The sequence below is a fragment of the Sorex fumeus genome, unplaced genomic scaffold (assembly GCF_029834395.1).
Source record: "Sorex fumeus unplaced genomic scaffold, SorFum_2.1 ptg000030l, whole genome shotgun sequence".
Lineage (NCBI taxonomy): Eukaryota > Metazoa > Chordata > Mammalia > Eulipotyphla > Soricidae > Sorex > Sorex fumeus.
Genome location: NW_026606087.1, coordinates 472,695 through 497,287, shown reverse-complemented (window position 1 = coordinate 497,287; position 24,593 = coordinate 472,695). Strand labels below are relative to the sequence as shown.

The following is a 24,593-nucleotide window of genomic DNA, read 5'->3' as shown; positions in this document are numbered from 1 at the left end:
GACCATTTGAACGCAATAAACTCCTGGTAAGATGCAAAGAAAAGCAATAGTTAACTCATAGCAAAGCTTGGAACCAAAAATGTTAAAACACTGACAATGAAAAAAATTAGAGCAGAATTCATTTATTCCAGAAATATTTTAATACAATTGTAGTATAGTTACGAAGTCACATTCAAACCACTGAATATATTCAAGGTATTAATAAAAATAATTATACATCTTTTCTCACTACCTTAATATAAAGTATTTGGTTCTTAGAGATGAGACTAACTGCCATATTCATTCATATTTGCACAGATATTAAAAAAATCTTTAACTATGGATTAAGGTAGTGCGGCTTTAGTCCCTTTTGATCTTAAGTGTTAGCTATCAAAATTTAGTGTTTTCTCTTTTTAATGCCACATACTTGAATTTTAGAAGAGTCAGCCAATTTAAGGCAAGATTTTGTATTTTTTACATAACTAGTTTGAGAAGATAAAACAATACTTCATCAAAATCATATATATGCCTCAACATTTAGACAACTATAGATTCATACAAAGGCAGTAATAAAAAAATGTCAGTTTAAGTTCTATTTTGGTTTCCTCAGTAGGGAAAACAATAGCTCTTGGAGTAAATCTTTATTTTCAAATCCCAAAATACCGGCAAGAGGAAAGTATTCTGCCACATGCTGCATAATTATTTTTATTCAATAAAGGTATAAAACACTGTGATTAAACAAAAACTTTGTTTGGGCCATTTTAAAATTGTTTCAGATTTACTTTAATGCAAAATTTTTAATGTTTTTAAAAACAGCTGACTTAAAAATCTATTGATAGTAGTAGTGCAAAGAGGCTCCTGTGTCCCTTTTTTGGTTTTTGGTCAGGGCTGAAGATTAGTATTTCAAAGAAATAACTTATATTATTAAAATATATGTAAAATATGTGCAAGTATATATTTTAATAACCAAAGAAGGCACAAAATGAGTTAAATTAAGAAAAAACAGTATCACTTGTTATGAACTCTGGTTAACTGTACAGTATTAATCATAATATACACGTTTAAGGATTTTGATTTCTTTTCACTGAAAGTGACATTTTTCTAATTATTTGTACTACAAGACATGCCTGTAACAGACTGCGAATAGGCAGTATGCCTCCAGTCTCATTAACAATGACCTTTTACCAAGAACTGTCTTGCTTTCCTATTTTATACCTATTTTTTTTTACAGTGGCTAAGTGACAACTTATGGAATGGAATTAGGTTTGAAATCTTAGGTAAAAAAAACCAACTAGTATTCTTTACATTTGCAAAGCTACTTACACACTTTAAGGAAATGTTAACTGTAAAAAGCAAATAAATGGTGGTACTTTGATTTGCATTTTAATTAACTTATTAAATAGACAACACATTTAACATTAAAAATAAAAGACATTCATGTATCATACTCACAGGGTCTTCTACAAATGGACCATTAGTGTTAGGCACCAAAAATTTCAAGTTTTTTTTTTTTTCCTTTTAACCTGTCTCATAGATACCTCCTCAACTCTTATTTCTGCTCTGTGGGCTATCACCATTTAAATATTTGCACAGTTCATAAAAGTTCTGTTTAAGCAACAGAACTGGAGATTGTCCTTTCTCCCCTGCTACTCATCTTTGCCTGTTTTGTCAGTTTATCTCCCAAAAACTAGATCTCCATGATCTGTATTACTACTGAAAGACGGTCTGACTTTTAGGAGCGCGGAGATAGCTCACAGGGCTCGTGTGCATGCTAAGCACGCTGGAGGCTCGAGCTTGATCCCCGGCACTGCATCCCGAGCATGGTGGGGAGCAACTCCTGAGCACCGTGTCAGAAGTAGCCCCTGAGCACCGCTGGGTGTGGCCCAAAACACCAAAACCAAACAAACAAAAAAAATGTGTGGCTTTCTAGTCTAACCACAAGAATTAATATTATATCTACATGTTTATCCAATAGGAACACAAACCTGTATAAAGTAACCAAAAAATAAAAGAATCTCATTAATGGTTAGCATAATTTCAATAATGTCCTTTATGATTCTGAATCCCATTACATTAAGAAATTCATATAAATGCACAATATTTAACAAATGCAAGTAAGAGAGTTTACAAGACAACTTTACCAAAAATCCTACATTAAAACTCCTTCTGGACCCTAGAATTTTTATTCTAGGTCTCTTATGAAGCTGCCTTACTCATAGTGTTTTTCCTTGCAAATAGGAATGGGCACGTGGATCAACAATTTTCACATATTGAGTGAGAGTGGAATACAAATATATGGAGGTGAAACCATCAAACTCACACTCCTGGAAAAAAAAACGTAGAATTACAATGGAATGGTGAAATTTAGTGTACAGCCACATCAGTGGATCTCATTCAATTACTGAGTAACAAAAAATATATATATAAATAGGTGATTGTTTAAATAATGAAATCATACATCAGAAATAGAGAAACTGATCTTTCTGAAAGAAAAGCATCAGTAAATATTTATAGAGTTTCTTGGTTTTGTAAGTTGACATTAAGTGAAAACTACTTTCTAATGATTAAGTCAAGGAAAAAAATCAGACTGAAGTGCCAAGGAACTCTAAGAAGTTAAGGCACCAATATTTACAACTTCAGTGATTGGCACTTCTTCTGAAAAAGGCTTTAAAGACATGAATAAAAAGCAGTATTATTTTTCCCTAACTTCTATGAACTACTTAGTAGTTTTTAGCAGTCAGTCTACTACTTGTGCTTTTGCTCTCCAGCCCTGTGAATAGCAGCTGTATTTTCTGGTAACAACCTGCACCTTCTTTCCTTTGGTGTTCGCAAACATATACAGTGGTGAAGGTTGTGAAAGGTGAACAGGGAAATAAACGTGCTTTGTCTTGATGAAACAATGCAAAATAGATGGTATACCTGACAGTAACATCAGACCAAACTAAAGCTATTTTTCTTGTTAAAGAAATGATTAAATTCTTCACCAACTCAAGGTCTTTCCAGGACTTATATATTATATAAGTATAGGATTTACAGCATTCTACATATTGATTTTTAAAACAGAACAGCAATGGTTTTAAAACAGAACAAATGAATCAATCAAAGTTATGTGACTGTTGGTCCAACAGATGTACTGAAATGCAGCAAGTACTTTTACTTTATGGTTTCTGTCCAAGTATAAAAATACTATACAAAGTTCACAAGTATCCATATGTGCACATGGTTATAACTGTTCTTGCTTCCAAAGCCCAGAAATTCACTAGCTTATAAATATGTTGCTGCTGCCAGCTGATACCACTTCACCGTTTCTTTGCTCAGATTGAAATCTTTCAAAGGCAGTGTTATTCCACCCAAGAAGAAATTCTCTCGCAGAGATTCCGCACTGAGTACACTTAGTTGAAGTTCTCTCTGTCTTAGAGTTTCTTTACTGTATCCACTGTACACAAGCTGGAGTGAAGAAAAAGAAAAAGGTACAAATTATTTGATTTCTTATATAGGTAAAAAAAAAAAGTCCAAAGGTCACTCTAATTAAAGACACCAATTATGATACATCTAGTGAATTTGTCTCATATTTTATTATTTTAGTAATACTGACGTTATTCCTCTTAATTTGATATAGGAATGCACAGAATAGAAAATGACGGGCTAAAAAGTAAAAACAATTTCCAGTGAGATGGAGGCATAGGGAAGTGATCCAGTATTACATGGCAGTACCCTAAGATGACCTAGGGACTGGGGAACAGAACCTGGGGAAAAGTAAGCTAGACAGCATAATCTCTAACTAAAAATAAGATGAAAATTTCCTTTTGTTATCTGCACTTTGTTGGATTTTATATGCCAGGAGGCGGTAATTTCTGATTATCCACAATTAAATGCAAACACAAACTACCAGGGCTGTTTACAACATCTGGAGTGTTAAAAACCAGATAATCTCTTTCAGATACACCACATCCAAAACTTGATTTGAGGCCACACCCAGAGGTGCTCATAGGTTACTCCCAGTGGCACTAGGAGGACAATGCAGTGTCAGGGATCAACTGGGTAGCCTGGATGCAAAATATGCCCTCATCCTTTTGAATGATCTCTTTAAGACCACACACCTTTTTCATTTTTCTTCTCTCTCTCTCTCTCTTTTTTTTTTAAAGAAAGCCATATTTGGCCATGGAGAGGGCTCAAAGGGCTGGAGCACATGTGCTATGTGCAAGAACCCCATATTCTGTTGCCAATACCACATGCTCCCTCATGCATGAAGTTGGAAGTAGCTGTTCTCCACTAATTCTGCATGAGGCTCTGGCACAAGAGCTGGCACCACAAAATAATAAAGTAACATTCATCTCTGATTTTGGGTGAGGTATGTGACTCATTGGTAAAGTGCATGTCCAGTACTTTGGCCCCTGGGCCCCATCAAAAACTGTTTTTTGTTTGTTTGTTTTGGCTTTTTGGGTCATGCCCAGTGATGTTCAGGGGTCACTCCTGGCTCTGCACTCAGGAATTACTCCTGGTGGTACTCGGTGGACCAGACAGGGATGCCAGGGATTGAACCCGGGCTGGTCATGTGCAAGGCAAACATCCTACCTACTGTACTATTGCTCCGATCCCAAGCCCGTCTGTTTTAAGAACAAAAAAGTTCCTACATTTAGTTTCTTCAAAAGCTTCAATAATACTTTTGGGAATAATAGCAGTTCATTATCAATGAAAATTTCACATGCCTGTAAAGTTATGAAGAAATCTTTTTTGATTTTGTTTGGGATTATACCTAGTGGTGCTTGGGGCTACTCCTGACTTATAGCTTAGGGGCTGCTATCAGCAGTTCTTGGGAAACCAAGTGGTGCTGGGGATCAAACCAGTCTTCCCCCTATGCAAAGTATGTCCAGTCTTTTCAGCTAGAGCCCTGACCTGATATTTTTTCATTTTATTAAGTTTATAGTTGACCAGGTGTAGCAGGAGCACAGTTCTGCTTTAATTGTTCAATCTGATCTTTACTGCTGCCAGTTCAAGATATATTGTTTTAAGAGATATGCTGACAGACTAAAACAAATTTGGGAAGGATTTTAAAACGACAATCTAGGCAACGAAAGTAAAGGTAATGATAATGTGTTTTTGTCTGTTTGCTTTGGGGCTTGGGAGAAATAAGTGGCAACGTCTCAGGTCTATCTCTGCTCTACGCTCAGGAATGACCCCTGCACTATCTCTCAGAGCCTTCATAATGTTTTTGTTTTTATTTAAAAATTTTCTATTTGCTTTACTTATTTATTTTAATTGAATCACTATGAGATACGGTTACGAAGTTGCTCATGATTGGGTTTCAGTCATACAGTGTTCCAAAAGCTGTCCTCTCTCGGGTGTACACCTGTTGTACACCCAGTCCCCAGTTTCCTTCCTGCCACTGCCCACTTCCCAGCCTGCCTCTATGGTAACGTTCTTAAAGAATAAACAGAAGGGCATCTGAACTTCAGTCATTTGGAGGGTGCCTTGTAGAAAGAGAAAATGAATAATTTTCTATGGTTCTATGATAAACAATTGAAACCCGCTGTAGGTGCAAACTACAGAGCAGGAAGAATTCAACTGAGTATAAAACAGAATCTAAGGAAGCTGCTGAGGAGAAACTGTATTACCTGGAAACATTTCAGCTTAGACAGATTACATACACTTTCTGAAGATAATGTACAGGGGGTTAAACACTGAAAGAGTAACTAAATCATGGCTCCAGGGCTGAGTGCATGTTTTATATTTGAGAGTCCTGGATTTAATCTGTGGTATTAATCACAGAGTCCTCTGAACACTGCCAGGTTTGACTCCTGCCCCACCCCCACAAAAAAATCAAAAACAAGAAGGAAGGAAGGGAGGGAGGGAGGGAGGGAAGAGGGAAAGAAAGGAGTTGGAGAGACATTACAGAGGGTAGGGTGCTTGCATTGCACACAGCTGACCCAATTCGATCCCCAGCACCCCAATATGGTTCACTGACTAATTCCTGAGTGGAAAACCAGGACTTACCCCTGAGCATTGCTGTCTGTGGCCCACAAAGCAAAAACCAAACACAAAAGAAATAAATGAAAATGAAAACTGAGCATCTTACAGGTAATGATTCAATTCTGTATCATTTGGCTAAATACCATGGAGTGGCTACTGATTTGCTCTATTAGTTTATTAATTAGTTCTTAAGTACAAAGACATTTAAACATACAACATTTAATGTATAAAACATTTAAAATCTCAAAATGACAAATCCAGGACATTTTTAGGATTTTAACATACCATCTCATTGAATGTTGGGTTCCGAGTCTTTCGTGAAATTTTGGTTTTACGTTTGGACGTTTTATGGGGATCTGGAAGCAGGTATGTTTTGACGTATGGATTTGGGTCAGCGCCATCTTCAGTAACCTATAAAGAAAAGCAGTCCCTTAACAGCAATGCTTCCTACCAAGGTAAGCCTTTCCTCTATAATCATCACTATTTGTAATCACTCACAAGATCTTTGATGTGCATCACCATGATGAAAAGAGTGTTATTTCGGTAAGAGACAGATAATTTCACTGCTCCTCCTATCTGGCCTGGAGTAGGACTGAAGAGCCCTGCACCTGAAACAGAAATAGATCCAGCTGTATTTTAACTTGCTTGCAAGAAAAGAATTTAGCTTTAGGGGCAGGAGAGACAGTGCAGCAGGCAGGGAACTTACCTTGCAAGCGGCTGACCCAGGTTTGATCCCTGGCACCCCATATAGTACCCCACACCCAACCAATAGTAATCCCTGAGTGCAGAGCCAGGACTAAACCCTGAGCACCACTAGGTGTGCTCCCCCCCTCCCGCCTCCGCAACTCCCCTCCCTCAAAAAAAGAATTTAGCTTTAATTCCAGGACCATCACATTTGGGGAAAGGAGAAGTAAAGACCCTGGCAAAGATCAATGCTAGAGTCTTACCCTTGTTGTAATAGTAGTGGTGGGAGTCACAGTGAGTAGTGCTCTTAGGGCCATACAGAACAGAAGACCAGGTTTGAACCTAGTCTTTTACAGGCAAACTGTGTGAAGGCATGTGTTCTACCACCTGGGGCCATAGCCTGGCCCCAGATATTAATTCATTAGTAAATTAGAGTAGTACTCTTACTCTATTGGCAAGATTGTTCATCCAGCGAACGATTAGCTTAGAAAGAATACCCACCTCTCATTTTCACTACACTGCAGCCAATAACTCCCCTGCCACTCTACCATATTCACTGGAGATGTCACAGACTTAACTGTCATAAAGAACCCACAAATAATAATAAAGAATAATAACTTAATCTCACCTGCAGATCTAGCTATTCCTTCAGCTTTCTCGTCACGAAGTAAAGGGTGGAAAAAAGTACAAACTAGATCACACTAAAATAGATGGGAGAAAAAAGATTAATTAACTTGAATATTATGTAGCAAAAAAAGAATGTCATTTTTCAGTTAGTCACCTCTGCTACATCTGTTGAGGCACTCATCAAACTCTGCAAATAACTGTTTAACTCAATTTTTCTTTTGGCTGCTACATCTTTTATGTGTGTTCTTCCGAGAACCATCCTATTGGGAAAGCTACAAAAGAAAAAAAGGAAGAAGCATTCATCTCGAAGTATTTATAAAATTAAGCATGACATTTATTTGAAATATACATTTTTATGTGCTTAAAATACAAAAGTGTAGTCTTTTTTTTTTTTTTTTTGCTTTTTGGGTCACACCTGGTGATGCACAGGGGTTACTCCTGGCTCTGCACTCAGGAATACCCCTGGCGGTGCTCAGGGGACCATATGGAATGCTGGGAATCGAACCTGGGTTGGCCTGCCAAAAATCGAACCTGGCAAGGCAAACGCCCTACCCACTGTGCTATTGCTCCAGCCCCCAAGAGTGTAGTCTTAATCCAATACAAAGTGATTCTTTTGGTGATTTCCAAGTACTAGAGAGAAAATAGGTCAAGTATCTTTTTATGAACCTTGTTACAAATTGTACATGATTTTGCTAATTTTTGTCTTTAGTGCTTATTTTATCTTAATTCCTCTAAAGATACATCACACTCACAAACTTACTTTATGGAGATCTAATGGCCCAAAGAACTAATACTTAGGCACAGCTAAATGATGATGTAAATCAAGTGCTGACAGGATAATCTGAGCCTATTTATGTCGGTGGGAATTGAGAAATGTAGACCTCATATAGAAATAAACATTGGTAGTTACACTTTACTGCTGCTTTACTTTTGAAATCTAGTCTAAGAAGAATACAAGCAAACTAGACCCAGGACATCTAGTGGTCATTAGCTACATTAAAAGGAAAGGTTTCCAAAGCTTATCAGATATAAAACTAAGATTTTGAAAAACACTCAATGATGAAGAGCTGGCTCAGCATTTTGTTTTTCAGAGAAGCTCAATATTGTCATAGTAATTAATTTTGACAACAATATAAAATTTGGTTTTTAACAACAGAGACCATGGGGCCAGAGCAATAGTACAGCAGTTAAGGCACTTGCCTTGCACATGGCTGACCGAGTTTAATCCCGGGCACCCAATATGGTCCCCTGAGCCTGCCAAGAGATATCCCTCAGTCCAAAGCCAAGAGTAAGCCTGAGTTCCGCTAGGTGTGCCCTACCCTCCCACGCCAAAAAAGAAAGAAAAAAACAGATCCAAATTATTATCTGTGGTTACTAATTGTGGTAGAGACAACAAATATAAAATTTAAAATAAAATATAAATTTTTAAAAATCCTGTATTTTAAGATCTTGATCATTTGTTGTTTATTTATTCAATACAATTTAATTTTTTTCATGTCTAGTACTTTATTTGGCCCTTGTGATACAAAGCAAAATTAATTCATACATGAACTATAGTCTCTTACTAAATGCGAACAGAAAGCTTTCGACTTACACTTCATAATAAGGATGATTTCCTATAAAATGGATTATTATACAAGGTTGGCAACATACCCTGGAAGCTTCCAGAGAGGGAAAATAATACTGAGCTTATTGTGAAGCTCCTGAAACTCGTCAAATGTCCGGAACACAAACGATGGTTCAAGCTGTCCTTCCCTCAAAATTCGAACCACATAAATCTGAAAGAAAAATAAATTATATCCCAAACACATTAGATTATTATAAATATAAAAGTCTTCTTCCCTGACAAAAAGAAAATTTATAGCTTCGCCATTAAAAGTAAGCCAAGTACTTTTAACTTCACACACACATTTATTTTGCTTTTTTGGTCACATCTGGTGATGCTCATGAATCACTCCTGGTGGTGCTTGGGGGACTATGTGGGATGCCAGGGATCGAAACCTGCTCAGCCACGTGCTAAGCAAGTACCCTCCCCATTGGACTATCGCTCCAGCCCCTATACACACGCCCTACACACATGCGTTTAATCAGCAATAAGAAACAGAAATGGAAGTAATTGTATTTATTTATTTTTGTTTTAGGGCCACACATGGCGATTCTTAGGGCTGCTCTTGGCTCCGCACTAAGCATGCACTCCTGGCGGGTTCAGGGGATCATAAAGGGCGCCTGGGATCGAACCCAGGCGCAATGCATACAAGGAAAGCACCGTAGATGTTGTATTATCACTCCAATCCTGTATTCACAGCACACCTAATGACATTCTTTTTTTTTTTTTTTTGAGTCACACCCGGCAACGCACAGGGACCATTCCTGGCTCTGCACTCAGGAATTACTCCTGGCGATGCTCAGGGGACCACATGGGATGCTGGGAATCAACTCAGGTCGGCTGCGTACAAGGCAAACGCCCTACCCGCTGTGCTATTGCTCCAGCCCCGCCTAACGACATTCTAAGAGTGATCATAACCGCAGTGAGATATGCAAAGACTTAAAAGTGAGTAATTTTATTTTCAGTGGAAAACATAATGACTGTATTCAAACACATAAATTCAGTAATTGCCACTAAACACAAAATAAATGTTAAAGAGCAAGTAAAGAGCAAGCAAAGTTTATGGTGATGGGCTGAGAGAAAACTATTCTTACTAAACGTTTTAAAATTGTAAAATCATAATTCTTCAAGCAGTAAAATAATGATGCAGAAAGTAATCTATATCAATGAAAAACCAGAAATAAATTGAGGTACATTTATAAACTTAGTATATTTATGTGGCATCACAAATCATTGGGATAAAAAATGTAGCACTTGGGGCTGGAGTGATAGCACAGCGGGTAGGGCGTTTCCTTGCATGCGGCCGACCCAGGTTCGATTCCCAGCATCCCATATGGTCCCCCAGGCACTGTCAGGAGTTATTCCTGAGTGCAGAGCCAGGAGTAACCCCTGAGCATCGCCGGGTGTGACCCAAAAAGTAAAAAAAAAAAAAAGTAGCACTGTAGCACTGGCCTCCCGTTGTTCATCGATTTGCTTGAGCGGAAACCAGTAATGTCTCCATTGTGAGACTTGTTGTTACTGTTTTTGGCATACTGAATACGTCATGAGAAGTTTGCCAGGCTTGCTGTGCGGGCTGGATACTCTCGGTAGCATGCTGGGCTTTCTGAGAGGGGCGGATTACTCCTCGTGGGACTTGGGGGACCATATGGGGTACTAAGGATCCAAACGAGGCTGGCTGCATGCAAGGCAAATATTGTTCTATTATACTCCAGCCCCCCAAAATCTATTAATATCAAAAATTTGAAGATGAACAGTACTAGAAAGCACTATCCAAAAAAAAAAAATTAGTACAAAGGTGGAAATTAACAGCAAAAAAAAAATAATATAAAGCTGCTAACAACACAAGAGAACTGATCCACAGTTTGCAGGAGTGGAGTGTAGGGGCTGGAATACAGTACAGCGGATAGGGTGCTTGACTTGCATGCAGCCAACAAGATTCAACCCCCAGCACCACACATGGTCTCCCAAGCACTCCTGGCAGTGTTAGGAGTTAGCACAGAGTTGGGAGTAAGCTCTTGGCACTTCTGGATGTGAACCAAGAACACAAACACTGAAAAATGGAACAAAACAAACTGAATGTGGGAGGGGGAGGGTAAAAGGAAGGGGTACTGGGGTCCTTGGGAAAGGGAGGTGGGAACACTGGTGATGGGTGTGGTACTGTAATTATGTATATGAGAAACCATCTTTCACAGTGCTGTAAATCATGGAACCTCAACCAATTTAAAAAGATGTTTTTTTGTTTTTTGTTTTTTTTGTGTGTGTTTTGCTTGTCTGTTTTCAGGCCATATCTAGTGATACACAGGAGATACTCCTGGCTCTGTACTCAGCAATTACTTTTGGTGGTGCTCAGAAGACCATATGGGATGCCGGAAACCACACCCAGGTTGGATGCGTGCATGGCAAGTGTCCTACCTCCTGTACTATCGCTCTTGTCCTTCAATCAATAAAAAAAAGTTTTTAAAAATGTTACAACTAATATGATGCCTTGGGGTCGCACATACTAAAAACGTCTTGCTTTTGTCCAGATACTAACTTTATGACAGTGTTTGCTACATTACAGTATTTCACTTCTGGAGAATAGAACAAGAAATTAGGTTTTTTTCTTTCTATGCTACCTTATTTACTGAATTTGTTAAATGAACAGGCTTTACCTTTGAAATTAATAATAAACTGAAAACAGATAATAAAATAGCAGAATACCATTCTGTCCTCATGACTTTAGAGAACATTTAGAATATCACCCTCTACCCCCCACAAATTCAGAAATGCAAGAAGTATAAAAGGAAAACAATAATACGGAGACAAACTTACATAATGTTTATCTGGATTGTATTTCTTATGGTAAGTGAAAACAGAGACTTCCTTGATTCGACCATCTTGTCTAAAGGAGAATGTTTTTGGTGAAAATGAAAGAATGGGCTCATCATTAGAAGGAAGACCAGAAAAACGCAACTGAGCAAGGTTGTGAATGAAGAAGTTAAACTTCGTGGCGATGCTTCCCAAACTGGATTCAATCAACCTATAAAATGATCAGAACATGTGTTAACAGTAAATGTTCATATGTAGTTAAGTCTTAACCGGGGACAAAAAAAACACTTCCATAACTTTTAAAGTAAAAAGCAGAATATCATTTTTGCAAAGTTTATTCCGTAAGTTGTTTTTTTTTGTTTTTGTTTTTGCTTTTTGGGTCACACCTGGCGGTGCTCAGGAGTTAGTCCTGGCTCTGCACTCAGGAATTACTCCTGGTGGTGCTCGGGAGATCATAAGGAATGCTGGGAATTGAACCCAGGTTGGCAACGTGCAAGGTAAATACCCTGCCTGCTGTACTATCGCTCCAGCCCCTGTAAGTTGTTTTTGTTTTATGAGTTTGCTCTCTAAATCAGAAACCTATTGGGGCTGAAGCAGTATTTTTGCATTTTGAGAAAAGTATGTTTTAAAAAGTGCTGCTATAAGTATATTTATTCAATAAATAAATGTTGTAACACAATATTAGTAAGTGAAAGGCTGTCACTTTTTCCTATAATCAAAATTTTGGCATATGGCATTTATTTAAAATAAGGAAAGGTAATATAACTTCTCTAATATGCCTTACCTGGTAAAGAAAATAGTAGCTTCTGCATCTGTAGTTTGTGGCTGAAGGGCATCTCTAACATATTTTAAATCCTGAATACTTGTAAGTTCTGGTAACCCTGAAGGAATCATCTATAGACAGTGAAAGCATGTCTGAGTTAAAAAAAATTTCTTAAGGTCTAACCCTCACTTCTCCCCTAAAAGATGATCAAGTAATCAGAACTAAGAATTAAAACAAAAACAGTTAATAGTTTTGAGGAGTCTGTGAAAGGTTTTTTTTTTTTTAAAATGTGATCGAATGAATGATAAAAGCAAAGTCAAGGAAATAAACTGCAAAAAGTCAGAAAACCAGTTTAAGGACTAAACTGTGAACCAGACCTTTTACCTGGTTTTCATTCCTCCTCTTCCCATGAATTTTCAAAAACCAAAGATGGCTTTGGTTTGACCTCTCTGGTATTTGGGCCACACTCAGCAATGCGTGGGGTTGTTTGGGCAACTGTATGGGTCACAGGATCATCTGGACCTAGGGCCCCCAGGTCCAAGGAGTACGCACACACTAGCCTTTGATCTACTTCTCTGAATCTCATTTTCACATCTTACTTGATACACATTCAGAAAAGCACAGAAATTTTAAGTGGACAGTTGAACAAATGGTCACAGTCTGAACACACCAAGATTAAGACTGAAAACACTGATCCACATGACCCCCGGGGACCCTTTTCACTTACCATACCCAGGCTGACCATTCTAGTGACAGATAGATTAAGTCTGGCACTTTTCACATCACAACCTTTACTACTGAGATAAATTACCTCAGTAGTAATTTATCTGCATCTGAAATCAGAGTCAATTTTATTTCTGAATAAGATGATAACCCTTTAAAAAGTGAAACAGGCTGTAGAGAGAGTTCAGGGAGTCAGAACACATGCCAGCACACAGGTTTGATTACGGGCACCTCATGGTCTGCAAATACCACTAAGGATGGCCCCAAAACAAAGAATTTGAACCAGAAACATTAATTAATAAAATTAACTTTTAAAAAAAAAATAGAACATAATTACCAGTGAAAGGAGGTTTAGAAAGAGGTTTGTCTGTTTTCTTATCAAGTTGTAGGCCTGACAGCAGAGGTCCACAAACAACTGGAAACGAATGGTAGGCTTTTCACCCCCATTGATGACATATGCCATATCAGAGGTCAGTACGAATGGAGCCCGATCCCTAATTAGAAAGAAAATTATACAAACTACTATCACAGGAAATATTAAAATAATGTTATTGCCTTACAAAGTTATCAAATTAAGCCGCAGAGCAATAGCACAGTGGGTAGGGTGTTTGCCTTGCATGCGGCAGACTAGGCCGACCCGAGTTCGATTCTTCCGCCCCTCTCTGAGAGCCCAGCAATCTACCGAGAGTATCTCGACCGCATGGCAAAGTGTGGCAAGCTCCCTTAGCTATAGTAATTTCTAGTAGGGAAAGCTTAAGATCAAAAAGTTCTGAATTTGCACTCTTAAAAATTCACTTTTTTTTATAGAAAGCTATCATAATCTCATTATTTCAGTAAAACGCTTTTCTCAACACACAGAGATGATGAGTAGGTATAAATGTACACAGAAAAAACTGCACACTGTCATTTTACAAATGGGACAGGTAGCACTCAGATAAAGAGCTTTAACTAATTTCAACCATGCATGATCCTCATCTTGTCTGCTTCATGATAAAGTCATCTTTTGTGGGTATGAATATTCGTACCTTTTGAAGCTACCAAACATCTGTGCATGGCCCAAAAACTTCCCAAAGTCAATGTGGAACATGTGTCCTGTGCTTCGCAGCATTATATTGTCATTGTGTCGATCACAGATGCCTAAAACATAGGTGGCTACACAGCACCCAGCACAAGAATAGATAAAATTCTCAGATGCCTATAATAAAAAACAAAAATTTTTAGAAAGATTGTCTAAAGGAGGCAGGATTTATAAAAATAAAACTTTAATTCAACATTTTCTGAAAACACTACTGCAATCACCACTCTCAACAGCTAAGAAGATTTTGCAATAAAGTCAATGTTGTTTAAATTTCAGTAATGAAAAAAAAATTTCAGTAATGAGGAAACCATTCTAACGGTGGCCACTTTGTTCCTTCTCGCTAGTCTTTAACAGGAAGGGATTCTGCAGATCCTATTAGGTTCACGCAGCCTTTTTCACTTGTTTTGCTTTTGGTGTTTTGCTTTGTTTTTGGCTATACCCAGTGGTGCTTAGAGCTGACTCGTGGCTCTGTGCTCAGGTAGGGCTCAGGAGAACATATGGAGTGCCGTGTGCAAGGAAAGAACCCTGCCTATTGTACTATCCCTCCAGAACCACAAGTAGCCTTTAAAGTATCCATCTATATGGACCCCTGCTTCTCAGAGGCTCTGTGATGACCTCAAATGGCAATACAGGGACAAATATTAAACTGAATAAAGTATTTCTGCAGGGACGGCAGGGAGGAGCTCAGCTTTAAATATGCAATATACAATTCATGTCTTTTTTTTTTTTTGCTTTTTTTTGGCGGGGGGGGGGGTCACACCTGGCGATGCACAGGGGTTACTCCTGGCTCTGCACTCAGGACTTATTCCTGGTGATGCTCAGAGGACCATATGGGATGCTGGAAATCGAATCCGGGTCGGCTGCGTGCAAGGCAAACGCCCTACCCGCTGTGCTATCTCTCCAGCCCCACAATTCATGTCTTTTGTTGCCCATTTGGGGATTTCTTATATATCGCTACAAGTTTCTCAAGACTGGAAGCCTTTTCATCCATAACAACCTCAAAATATTTGCTCGAGCTCGAGCGGGCCCAGTAACGTCTCCATTGGAGACTTTGTTGTTACTGTGTCTGGCATATCGAATACTCTCGGTAGCTTGCCGGGCTCTCCGAGAGGGGCGGAGGAATCGAACTCGGGTCGGCCATGTTGGCTGCGTGCAAGGCAAACGCCCTACCGCTGTGCTATCGCTCCAGCCCAAAAAAATATTACTTAAATATTATAATAGCAAATGTTTATACAGTACTCATCACAAACAGGGCACCACTCTTGATACACAAATGTGTGCATGGGGTGTGTGTGTGTGTGTGTGTGTGTGTGTGTGTGGCGTATCAACTCATTAAAAAAAAAAATCCGGGCTGGAGTGATAGCACAGTGGGTAGGGTGTTTGTCTTGCACATGGCCTACCCAGGTTCAATTCCCAGCATCCCATATGGTCCCCTGAGCACTGCCAGGGATAATTCCTGAGTGCAGAGCCAGGAAGGACCCAAAAAGCAAATCGCCAGGTATGACCCAAAAAGCAAAAAGCAAAAAAAAAACATCGCCAGGTATGACCCAAAAAGCAAAAAGCAAAAAAAAATCCACAGCAGGGTCAAAGCAATAGTATAGCAGGAAGGGTGCTTGCCCTGCATATGGCCATCCAAGCCCCGATCACATATGGTTACCACACTTGGTCTCCCAAGCCCCACTGGGAATAATTATTGAGTGCAAAGCTGTGATAAGCCCTGAGTACTACCTGGTGTGCTCCCCCTCAAAAAAAAAAAATCTCACAACAAATGATGTTGGTATTCTTATTATTCCCATTTTACATATTAAAGAAACAGAAGTTAGTGTGCAACAGAACATAAATGTGACATGATAGTCAAGTCAGAGGCTCAGGCAATGTGACTCCATCTTTTAATAGTCACTCTTGACTTAGTAAAGCACATAAAAGAGCCAAGTACATAAAAGCTCAGTGTATGTTACTTGACAATTACTTTGTTAAACAACTCATCCAAAACCATGAGTCAGCATTACTCTATTACTGAAAACAAGTGCTGGTCTCAGCTGCACTGCCTTCTGTAAGTGTGATATGAAAGGCACAGACCTTTCAGGGGTGTGGGGAAGAGACAGAGCTCCCGGCAAATATTTTGCATGTGGGAGGTCCACCTTTGATCACTGATACCTCATGGTGATCCCAGCACCTCCAGGAAGGGTTCCCTAGCACAGAGCAAAGAGCAGTCCTGAAGACTGCAAGAAGTGGCCCCCAAATGAACATACAAAGAACTGAAAAAAAACTGAAAAGACCCAGAAAGCACAAAACTCCTCTACCTTGTTGCTTAGATCAAGGGGAGCAACTGCAAATATCTGTAAGTGTGATGTGATAATAATTTGAGATAAACATCTTCCTGGGTTGGAAAGGTATTACAGGGGCTCAGGTACTTGGTTTGCATGCAGCTGACCCCGGTTAGATCTCCTCTAGCTGTCAGGACTGATCCCTGAGCACAGAGAAGTAAGCCCTCTGCACCATCCAATCCCTCCTCCCTCCACACCCCCCCCCCACCTTCCAAAAAAACAAAGAACAAATATTTTAAAACTTGAATCTTGGGACCGGAGCAATAGCACAGCGGGTAGGGTGTTTGCCTTGCATGCAGCCAACCTGGGTTCGATGCCCAGCATCCCATATGGTCCCCTGAGCATCGCCAGGAGTAATTCCTAGTACAGAGCCAATAGTAACCCCTGTGCATGACCGGGTGTGAACCAAAAAGAAAAAAAACAAAACTTGAATCTTCCAAAATGACCTCTGAAAGTGTTTCTGCATCTTTCTTAGTCCTATATATGATCATGTTAGGTCTCATGCCCCAAGAGCTGTCCCTTTCCTCTAATATAATTCCAGATTATAAAATACTGATACACCAATAATAATAGCTATCAATGTATAACTTTATAAATAGCACTTTTTATATGATCATTTAATTCTCACAATCTTGCTTTTCCAACCACAGTATAGAACATCACAATACATGCACTGTAATGTTTAACAGCAGAGGTCATAGAGGCACATAAAAAAGGGCCAAATAATTTGCCAAAGGGGTGAGGGAGATTTAACTCTTGAGTGACCTGCAGGCTGTAATCCAGCCAAGATTTTGACCCATTACCTGGCTTTTAATCACCACATTATATTATAAAACCATTCTTATTTCCATAACTTATTTAGGTTTGGGGGAGGAGGGGGAAACACGCATCCAAGAAATCTCAAGAAAACTGTAGTGACGTCCAGTAGAGCTCGCCCACCCAGCTCTGTAGGCCGGATAACTCAACATGTTGGCCTGGTGTTGCTAAGCAGTGCTTTAAGTCACCAGGACCGTGCCTACTCGTGCTGCCGGCAGATCAAACTTGAGTCTCGTTGTATGAGAGGCATGAGCTCCAGCCCTCTGAGCTATCTCCCCAGGCCCTTCTTTTCTATAACTTTTTCCAAGACCTTTGTGAAATATAATACTTTGTGAAAAAAGTTTGTTTTCCAGACCTTTAAGAATATGTTTTTGTGGTAAACAGCACTGACTTCACCTAAATTTTTGCTATTAAATGCACTCTGTTGCATATTCCTTCTGTTAACTTGGAGAAAAATTGCTTTAAAAATTTGAACTGACCAATGACAGGTTAATGAAGCTGTGATAAATTTACACAATAGAGCACACCTGTATTCACAGCTGTAAGGAATGATAAAATCATGCAACTTGCTGCAACATGGATGGTACTGGAAGATGTCATGTTAAATGAAGTACGCCAGAAGACGAAAGATAAACACAGGATGATAAAACCCAGCTCCCAGAAGGGCGCAGCCGTATTATCTCGTTCTTACTTTGGAGAACCCGGCAGGCTACCAAAAGTATCTTGCCCGCACGGCAGAGTCTGGCAAACTACCCGTGGCGTACTCAGCATGCCAAATACCAGTAACAATGATGGGTCTCATTCTCCTAACCCCGAAAGAGCATTGATCATGGCACTTTTTAAAATCTCTGGGCTAGGACGAAGGAGACGTTACTAGTGCCTGCTCGAGGCAATTGACAACAGGATGGTCATGATCATGGTATCACAGAATGATATATGGTATTTAGAATTACTGGATGAGGAAATCCAACAGGGGATGCCTAGGCCACCTATGGCCCCAGAGTATAGGGAGGAGAAAGAAACAGAGAAGAGAGGAAGAAGAGACAGATGAGAAGTAACGGGGGCAGGGGTCAAGGAGATTCAGGTACATCGATAGTGTTGAGGAATGATAGACCTAAATATCCAAACCACAGAATCAGCAACACTGAAATCATGAGACCCAAACTTTAACAGAACCTAAAAAGGTGCCTGTCTAGATGACAATTTTCGGCAGGGGCTTGAGGGAGGAGAGGCAACTTGGGAACACTGGTGAAGGGAAGTTATCACTGGTGATGGGCTTGAAAATCAAAACACATAAAACTTATGCAATGTATTTCTGACAGAATCATTTAGAATAGAGACTTGCTAATCACCTTTTCATATTCCTCTTCAGAGGGATTGTATTTTCTCAGCCACTCTGCAAGGGGCTTATCTTTAAAGGATCCTGTCACACCATATTCCACTTGGATTTTCCTGAGAGTATCTGAAGCAGGAACAAGCTCCACCATGCCTTGAACAACAAAACATTAAGCCATGTGAAAATGTCTCTCAAAAGACAGAGTCTTTACAAAATTAATTTCAAACTTTGACATAAGATATCAGCTAGTGATTGTATTTAAAAATATGGCCGTTCATGTCAGAAAATATGATCAAATTAATCTTTCTGCTTTTCAAAAGTGCCCAATAAATAAAAGTGAAATCTGACTATAAGAGATTTTCTGTAGATTGTAGACATTATGTGTGGCTGTGTCTTACCTCCAGGATAAGATATTGATCTCAGGCATGAGATACTTGCTATCCTACTTTATCATAAAAGCTTTCTCTAATCAGATACAAGATACGAATGTTTAAAAATGCAAGAAACCCTTTCAAGATAAAAGAACAAGTTATGGTTGTCCTTATGATTACTTAATTCTCACATACTTTTATCTCCCTAAGTGAAATGTCAACATGTGGATGGGCAAGGATCTTCCCATTTTGGGGGGTTTGGCGTGTGTGTGTGTGTGTGTGTGTGTGTGTGTGTGTGTCCCATAAAACAGTGCTCAGGAAAACAAATGGGGTCCCAGGGATTGAACTCAGATCAGCAGTGTACAAGGCATTCACCCTCCCCTGTGTACACTCTCTCTGGTTCCTGGGCAAGTCATTTTTTTTCTTTATAATCCCCTTAAAACTCCTTTGCTGCATCTGACAAGAGTGAATTCATTTGGATACTTTACTGCTGTTTTGATTATATCTAGTTACAGTGGCAATCTCCTTAATTCAATGACATTCAATTTTAAAAAAAGTGTTTTTTTGGGGGGGAGGAGCACCTCAGCAGTGTTCAAGGATTACTTCTGGCTCAGCACTCTGGAATTATTTCTGGTGGTGCTCAGAGGACCATAAGGGGTGCCAGGGACCAAACCCAGGTCAGCTGAGTACAAGGCAAAAGCCCTACCTGCTCTACTATTGCTCTGGTCTCTCAATGAAAATTTTTATTTGCATGCAGATTTCTAATTTTATAATTAAATATACATTTATATAAATTACACTGTAGAAAAGAGTAGGTAAAAGTTCTTACTGCTATCTACGGAAGAAATGATCCCTGCACTGAGAGAAATTAAAATCAATACAAATAAATATCTGGTAATATTCACAACTGATGCTGAATCTACAGACAAGAGTTAAAACATGCTTGTTAAAAACTTTACAGAAGGGGGTCAGGAAGAGGATCAACAAGCCCAAGTACAAGCCTTGCATTACTACAGGACAGACAAACTGGTTAAATCAGAGCTAGCATGACGAAAACGTATTAGCTCTATTTAGGAATAAGTTTCACACGGGACACTTTGCTCTTCTCTGTTTGACAATATCCAGATAAATTCTCAAAGACTATAGATCACCTGAGACATTCACCTGAGACATTTACAGTGAGAAGAATCAAGTGATAAAGTAACTTAAAGTCACATATAATAAATGGCTATAGAATTTGAAACTCAGATTATAATTCGGGTCATTATGAAGAAGAATTCAATTTAATTACATGATAGTTTATGAAAAGAACAGGAACCAATGAGCAGACAATATTGGTGTCAGTTCTCATTTATCTGAATATAAGAAAGAAACACAATTATCAGAGCTATTCAGGATAGGAAGAATTACCTTAAAAAATAGTGAAATTCTTTCACAATAGGCATTTAAGCAAAAGATGAATGGTAAATACAGAAGGATAGTTATATAAGATAATCTTTATAATCTTTCAGGTGATTTTCAAAGTATATATGATTAGAATCTATGAAGTATTTCACATCCTCATCAGCCATAAGTGATCTTTCCCTCCTTAAAAACCTTACAGTATTGCCTTTGTTATTCATTTACAGCTTCAAGCTTTCTAAAGCATTTTTCAGTTATACATATTTTCTCCTCTCGAAAATAAAAACACAAGATAGCAGCATTTGGAGACAGTAGCAACACAACATTTGTTGAATAAGAATAATGATAATAGTGGCCAGGGAAGTAAGTCAGTGGCAGAGAGCATGCTCGGTTGGCCCTGGGTAGATTTTGCCACCAACTCCCTCCCTCTCCTAAAAAGAAAAGAAAAGAATGAGTGCAGTTTATTGAGCAAATATCAAGTAATATTATGTATTAGATACTCAGGTGTCTTACATTTATTATCATAATATCTCTGTGATATTATTATTTATTATTTATTATCATAATATCTCTGTGATAATGTGAGTAAATTATTATACATACATGTGGTAAGAAAAAAAACATTAAGATGAAATCTGCTTTTTGTAGAAAAAAATTATAACCATTATTTTATTTTGCATAAATAAAATCAAACTTGATTTTAAAACAAGTTTAATTTTAAATGAAAAGCTAAAAAGACCTGTAAGTCCTTGTTAAGTCTTAAGAGACATTTCTAATAACTGTCACTGTCCTCCCACTGTACATCGATTTTCTTGAGTGGGCCCAGTAACATCTCCATTGTGAGACTTTGTTGTCACTGTGTTTGGCATATTGAATACGTAACGGGTATTTTGCCAGGCTTTGCCGTGCGGGCGAGATACTCTCAGCAGCTTGCTAGGCTCTCCAAGAGGGGCAGAGGAATCGAACTTGGGTCAGCCGTGTTGGCTGCATGCAAGGCACTGCAAAACAGAATTCATCAGGGTTCCCCATTGACCTACTGAGCTGTGAACAATGGATTCAATGAAGTAACACTCAACTAAAATAAGAAACTGAGATCATAGTATACTACCATTCTGTTAGGGCAGATACATTCTGAGTTAAATTCACCAAGAAAAGAAAAAAAAAAAGATACCAAAACACAAATAGACATACCTCGATCTCTGCCAGTAGAGAGACATTTGAAAATAACCATCCTCAAATCTAGTCCCTCTTTAAGCCAGATCTTGTCCATAATCTTTATCATCTGTAAAGCTAACATATCCTGCCGAAGATCTTCACCAACCTTGAAATCAAGGAAACAAAATGAAAACCACTTTTTCTAAGAAAACTTAACAGATTACATACTATAAAAGATGAGAGCTGGGGAATGGAGGAAAATAAAAAATGAGATGAATAGAATTGCCTTTTAATCTTTCTGCAGTAGTCTATAGAAAGCTACTTAACCACTTCATGTCTCCAAATACTTTAGAAGTTGATTTGCATGTCATGTGAATTGTATTAAAAATTCTGAAATGACAATATGGTGAACTTCATAAGGAGTGAAATATATCACATGTTGTTTTAACTCTGTGTGTGTGTGTGTGTGTGTGTGTGTGTGTGTATGTGTATGTGTGTGTGTTGGTTTTGGGGCCATACCCAGCAATACTCGGGGGTTATTCCAGGCTCTGCAGTCAGGAACCACTCCTGGTGGGCTTAGGGGATATGAGATGCTGGAGATCAGCTGCCTGCCAGGCAAGCATCCTATTCACTGTACTGTCACCTGGCCCCCTCAAAGTCAATATTTTGACTGTGACATAAATCGTTTTATAAAATAATACTCTAGGGGAAACCGCACAAAAGACTGTTTACAATGATCTCAAAAAATAAATTTAATGAGCAGAAAGATAGTTGCACTGGCTGAACATTTGTGTTGGAGGTTTGGTTTTATATATTTTGGGCTTGGGGGGCTGGAGTGATAGCACAAAGGGTAGGGCGTTTGCCTTGCACACAGCAGACCAGGCCAACTCAAGTTCGATTCCTCCGCCCCTCTCGGAGAGCCCGGCAAGCTATTGAGAGTATCTCGCCCGCACAGCAAAGCCTGGCAAGCTACCTGTGACATATTCGATATGCCAAACACAGTAACAACAAGTCTCACAATGTTACTGGGCCCATTCGAGCAAATCAATGAACAATGGGAGAACAGTGCTACAGTGCAGACAGTGGGCTTGGGAGGCGGGGGGAGCACACATGTCAGTGTTTAGGATTAAATCAGGGATGGAAGGCAAGTGCCTTAACTCCTCTCTCTGTCTCCTGGTGATCCAAGGTAAATCCCCAAAGTATGGGGTCCAATGAGCACTTTCTGGAATGACATCCAAGCACAAGTTAAAAAGTACTCCCCGAGCACTACCAGATATGGCCCTCAAAACAAGAAAGTTTAGTTAAAATCAGGCCTAGGGCAGGAGAGATAATGAAAGACGTAAGGCACTTGCCTTTTTGGTAGCTCCTTCAGTAACTTTTTTTTTCTTTTTGGGTCATACTTAGCGATGCTCAGGGGTTACTTCTGGCTCTGCACTCAAGAATTACTCCCGGTGCTGTTGGCGAACCATATGGGAAGCCAAGGATTGAACCTGGGTTGGTCAAGCGCAAGGCAAATGCTCTACCCGCTGTACTATCACTCCGGCCCCTCTTCAGCAACTTTTGATTCAAATCCTCAGCATCACATACTGAGTACTCCAGGAATCACTTTTGAGCACAGAACTAGAAATAACCCTTGGGCACTACCGGGTGCACATCCCTCTCCCCCCCCCCAAAAAAGAAAAACCCTAACTTTAAATTAAAAACAAGTAACAAATGGCAGGTCTACATATTTGGGAACATGGTATATATATCAAAGGTGGTTGCAAACAGGCTATCTTTATAAGCATCCAATTCATCAAATTCATCAAACTCATTGTATTAAGTAAGATTCTCCAATTCTCCTTCAAAATAATCACAATACAAAGAACTTTGATGATAAATTATTTTGGCAGTACTCAACTCCTAACACTGCCCACAGGTAAGACATATATCTTTAAAAAAGTGTCTGAGACCTTACCCCATCTTCCCATCCTTCCTGTTCGCTGACAGTCATGCCCAAGAACTGTCTTTGGGTATCATCTAAGCACATTAATGGCCATGATTCAGACTCACAAATGAATCTGGGAGGAGAGCAGCATGCCACAGGTATACCTCCAGACCCCAAATATTTGAAAATATTTAAATATTTTAAGAGCTCCAGGAGGGTGCGGTCACTTTGGTGGCTGGGTGACACCTCATACTATTCAGCATCTGCCTAAGGGAGAGGCACGAGTGGTGGTGGGAAGATTCAAAATAATGGTGGTGGGGCTGGAGCAATAGCACAGCAGGTAGGGTGCTTTCCTTGCATGCGGCCAACCCGGGTTCGATTTCCAGCATCCCATAGGTCCCCTGAGCACTGCCAGAGGTAATTCCTGAGTGCAGAGCCAGGAGTAACCCCTGTGCATTGCCGGGTGTGACCCAAAAAGCCAAAAAAAAAAAAAAAGGTGGTGAGAAGGTACACTGGCTGTGGGATTGGTATTGAAATATTGAATGTAAACAATTACTGTGAACAACTTTATGAAAAATTTAAAAATTAAAAAAAAAAAGTATCTGAGTGGCCAGAGTGATAGTACAGTGGGTAGGGTGTTTGCCTTGCAGTTCGATCCTTGGCATCCCATATAGTCCCCTGAACACCGCCTGGAATAAGTCCTGCATGAACAGCCAGGAGTAACCCCTGAGCATTGCCGGTTATGACCCAAAAAGAAAAAAGAAAAACAAAAGTGAATGACATTGCCTGAAATAACAATGTGCTCCATTAGCATTGCCATATGTAATGTAGCTAGCCCAGCGTAATATTAGTTTGAGAACAGTTAGTGATGTTTCTTAATTATTCAACCTAACTTATTAATTATTAAACCCAATTTTATTACAATTTGGAAAATGGAGTTTGAGAAAAGAAATACTAATTACCACTTAAAAACAGAATAACCTTGACCAAAGCAACAGCTCAACAGTGGAGGACATGCTTTG

The 24,593-nt window shown here is 39.2% G+C and overlaps 1 protein-coding gene across 1 annotated transcript in view; it reads right to left on the bottom strand.

Annotated features, from left to right (window-relative positions):
• Positions 1–1,160: 1,160 nt before the first annotated feature.
• Positions 1,161–24,593, bottom strand: part of PIK3C2A (phosphatidylinositol-4-phosphate 3-kinase catalytic subunit type 2 alpha) — a 106,561-nt gene continuing 83,128 nt past the window's right edge. Inside the window, exons 22-33 of the mRNA XM_056115902.1 lie at positions 21,681–21,810; positions 18,734–18,870; positions 14,186–14,355; positions 13,498–13,654; positions 12,459–12,568; positions 11,678–11,885; positions 8,914–9,038; positions 7,415–7,532; positions 7,262–7,334; positions 6,448–6,557; positions 6,235–6,360; positions 1,161–3,426 (exon numbers count right to left, since the gene is read on the bottom strand). Of these exons, the coding sequence (XP_055971877.1) occupies positions 3,244–3,426; positions 6,235–6,360; positions 6,448–6,557; positions 7,262–7,334; positions 7,415–7,532; positions 8,914–9,038; positions 11,678–11,885; positions 12,459–12,568; positions 13,498–13,654; positions 14,186–14,355; positions 18,734–18,870; positions 21,681–21,810 (1,647 nt within the window). The 3' untranslated portion in view covers positions 1,161–3,243. The remainder of the gene's footprint in view (positions 3,427–6,234; positions 6,361–6,447; positions 6,558–7,261; positions 7,335–7,414; positions 7,533–8,913; positions 9,039–11,677; positions 11,886–12,458; positions 12,569–13,497; positions 13,655–14,185; positions 14,356–18,733; positions 18,871–21,680; positions 21,811–24,593) is intronic.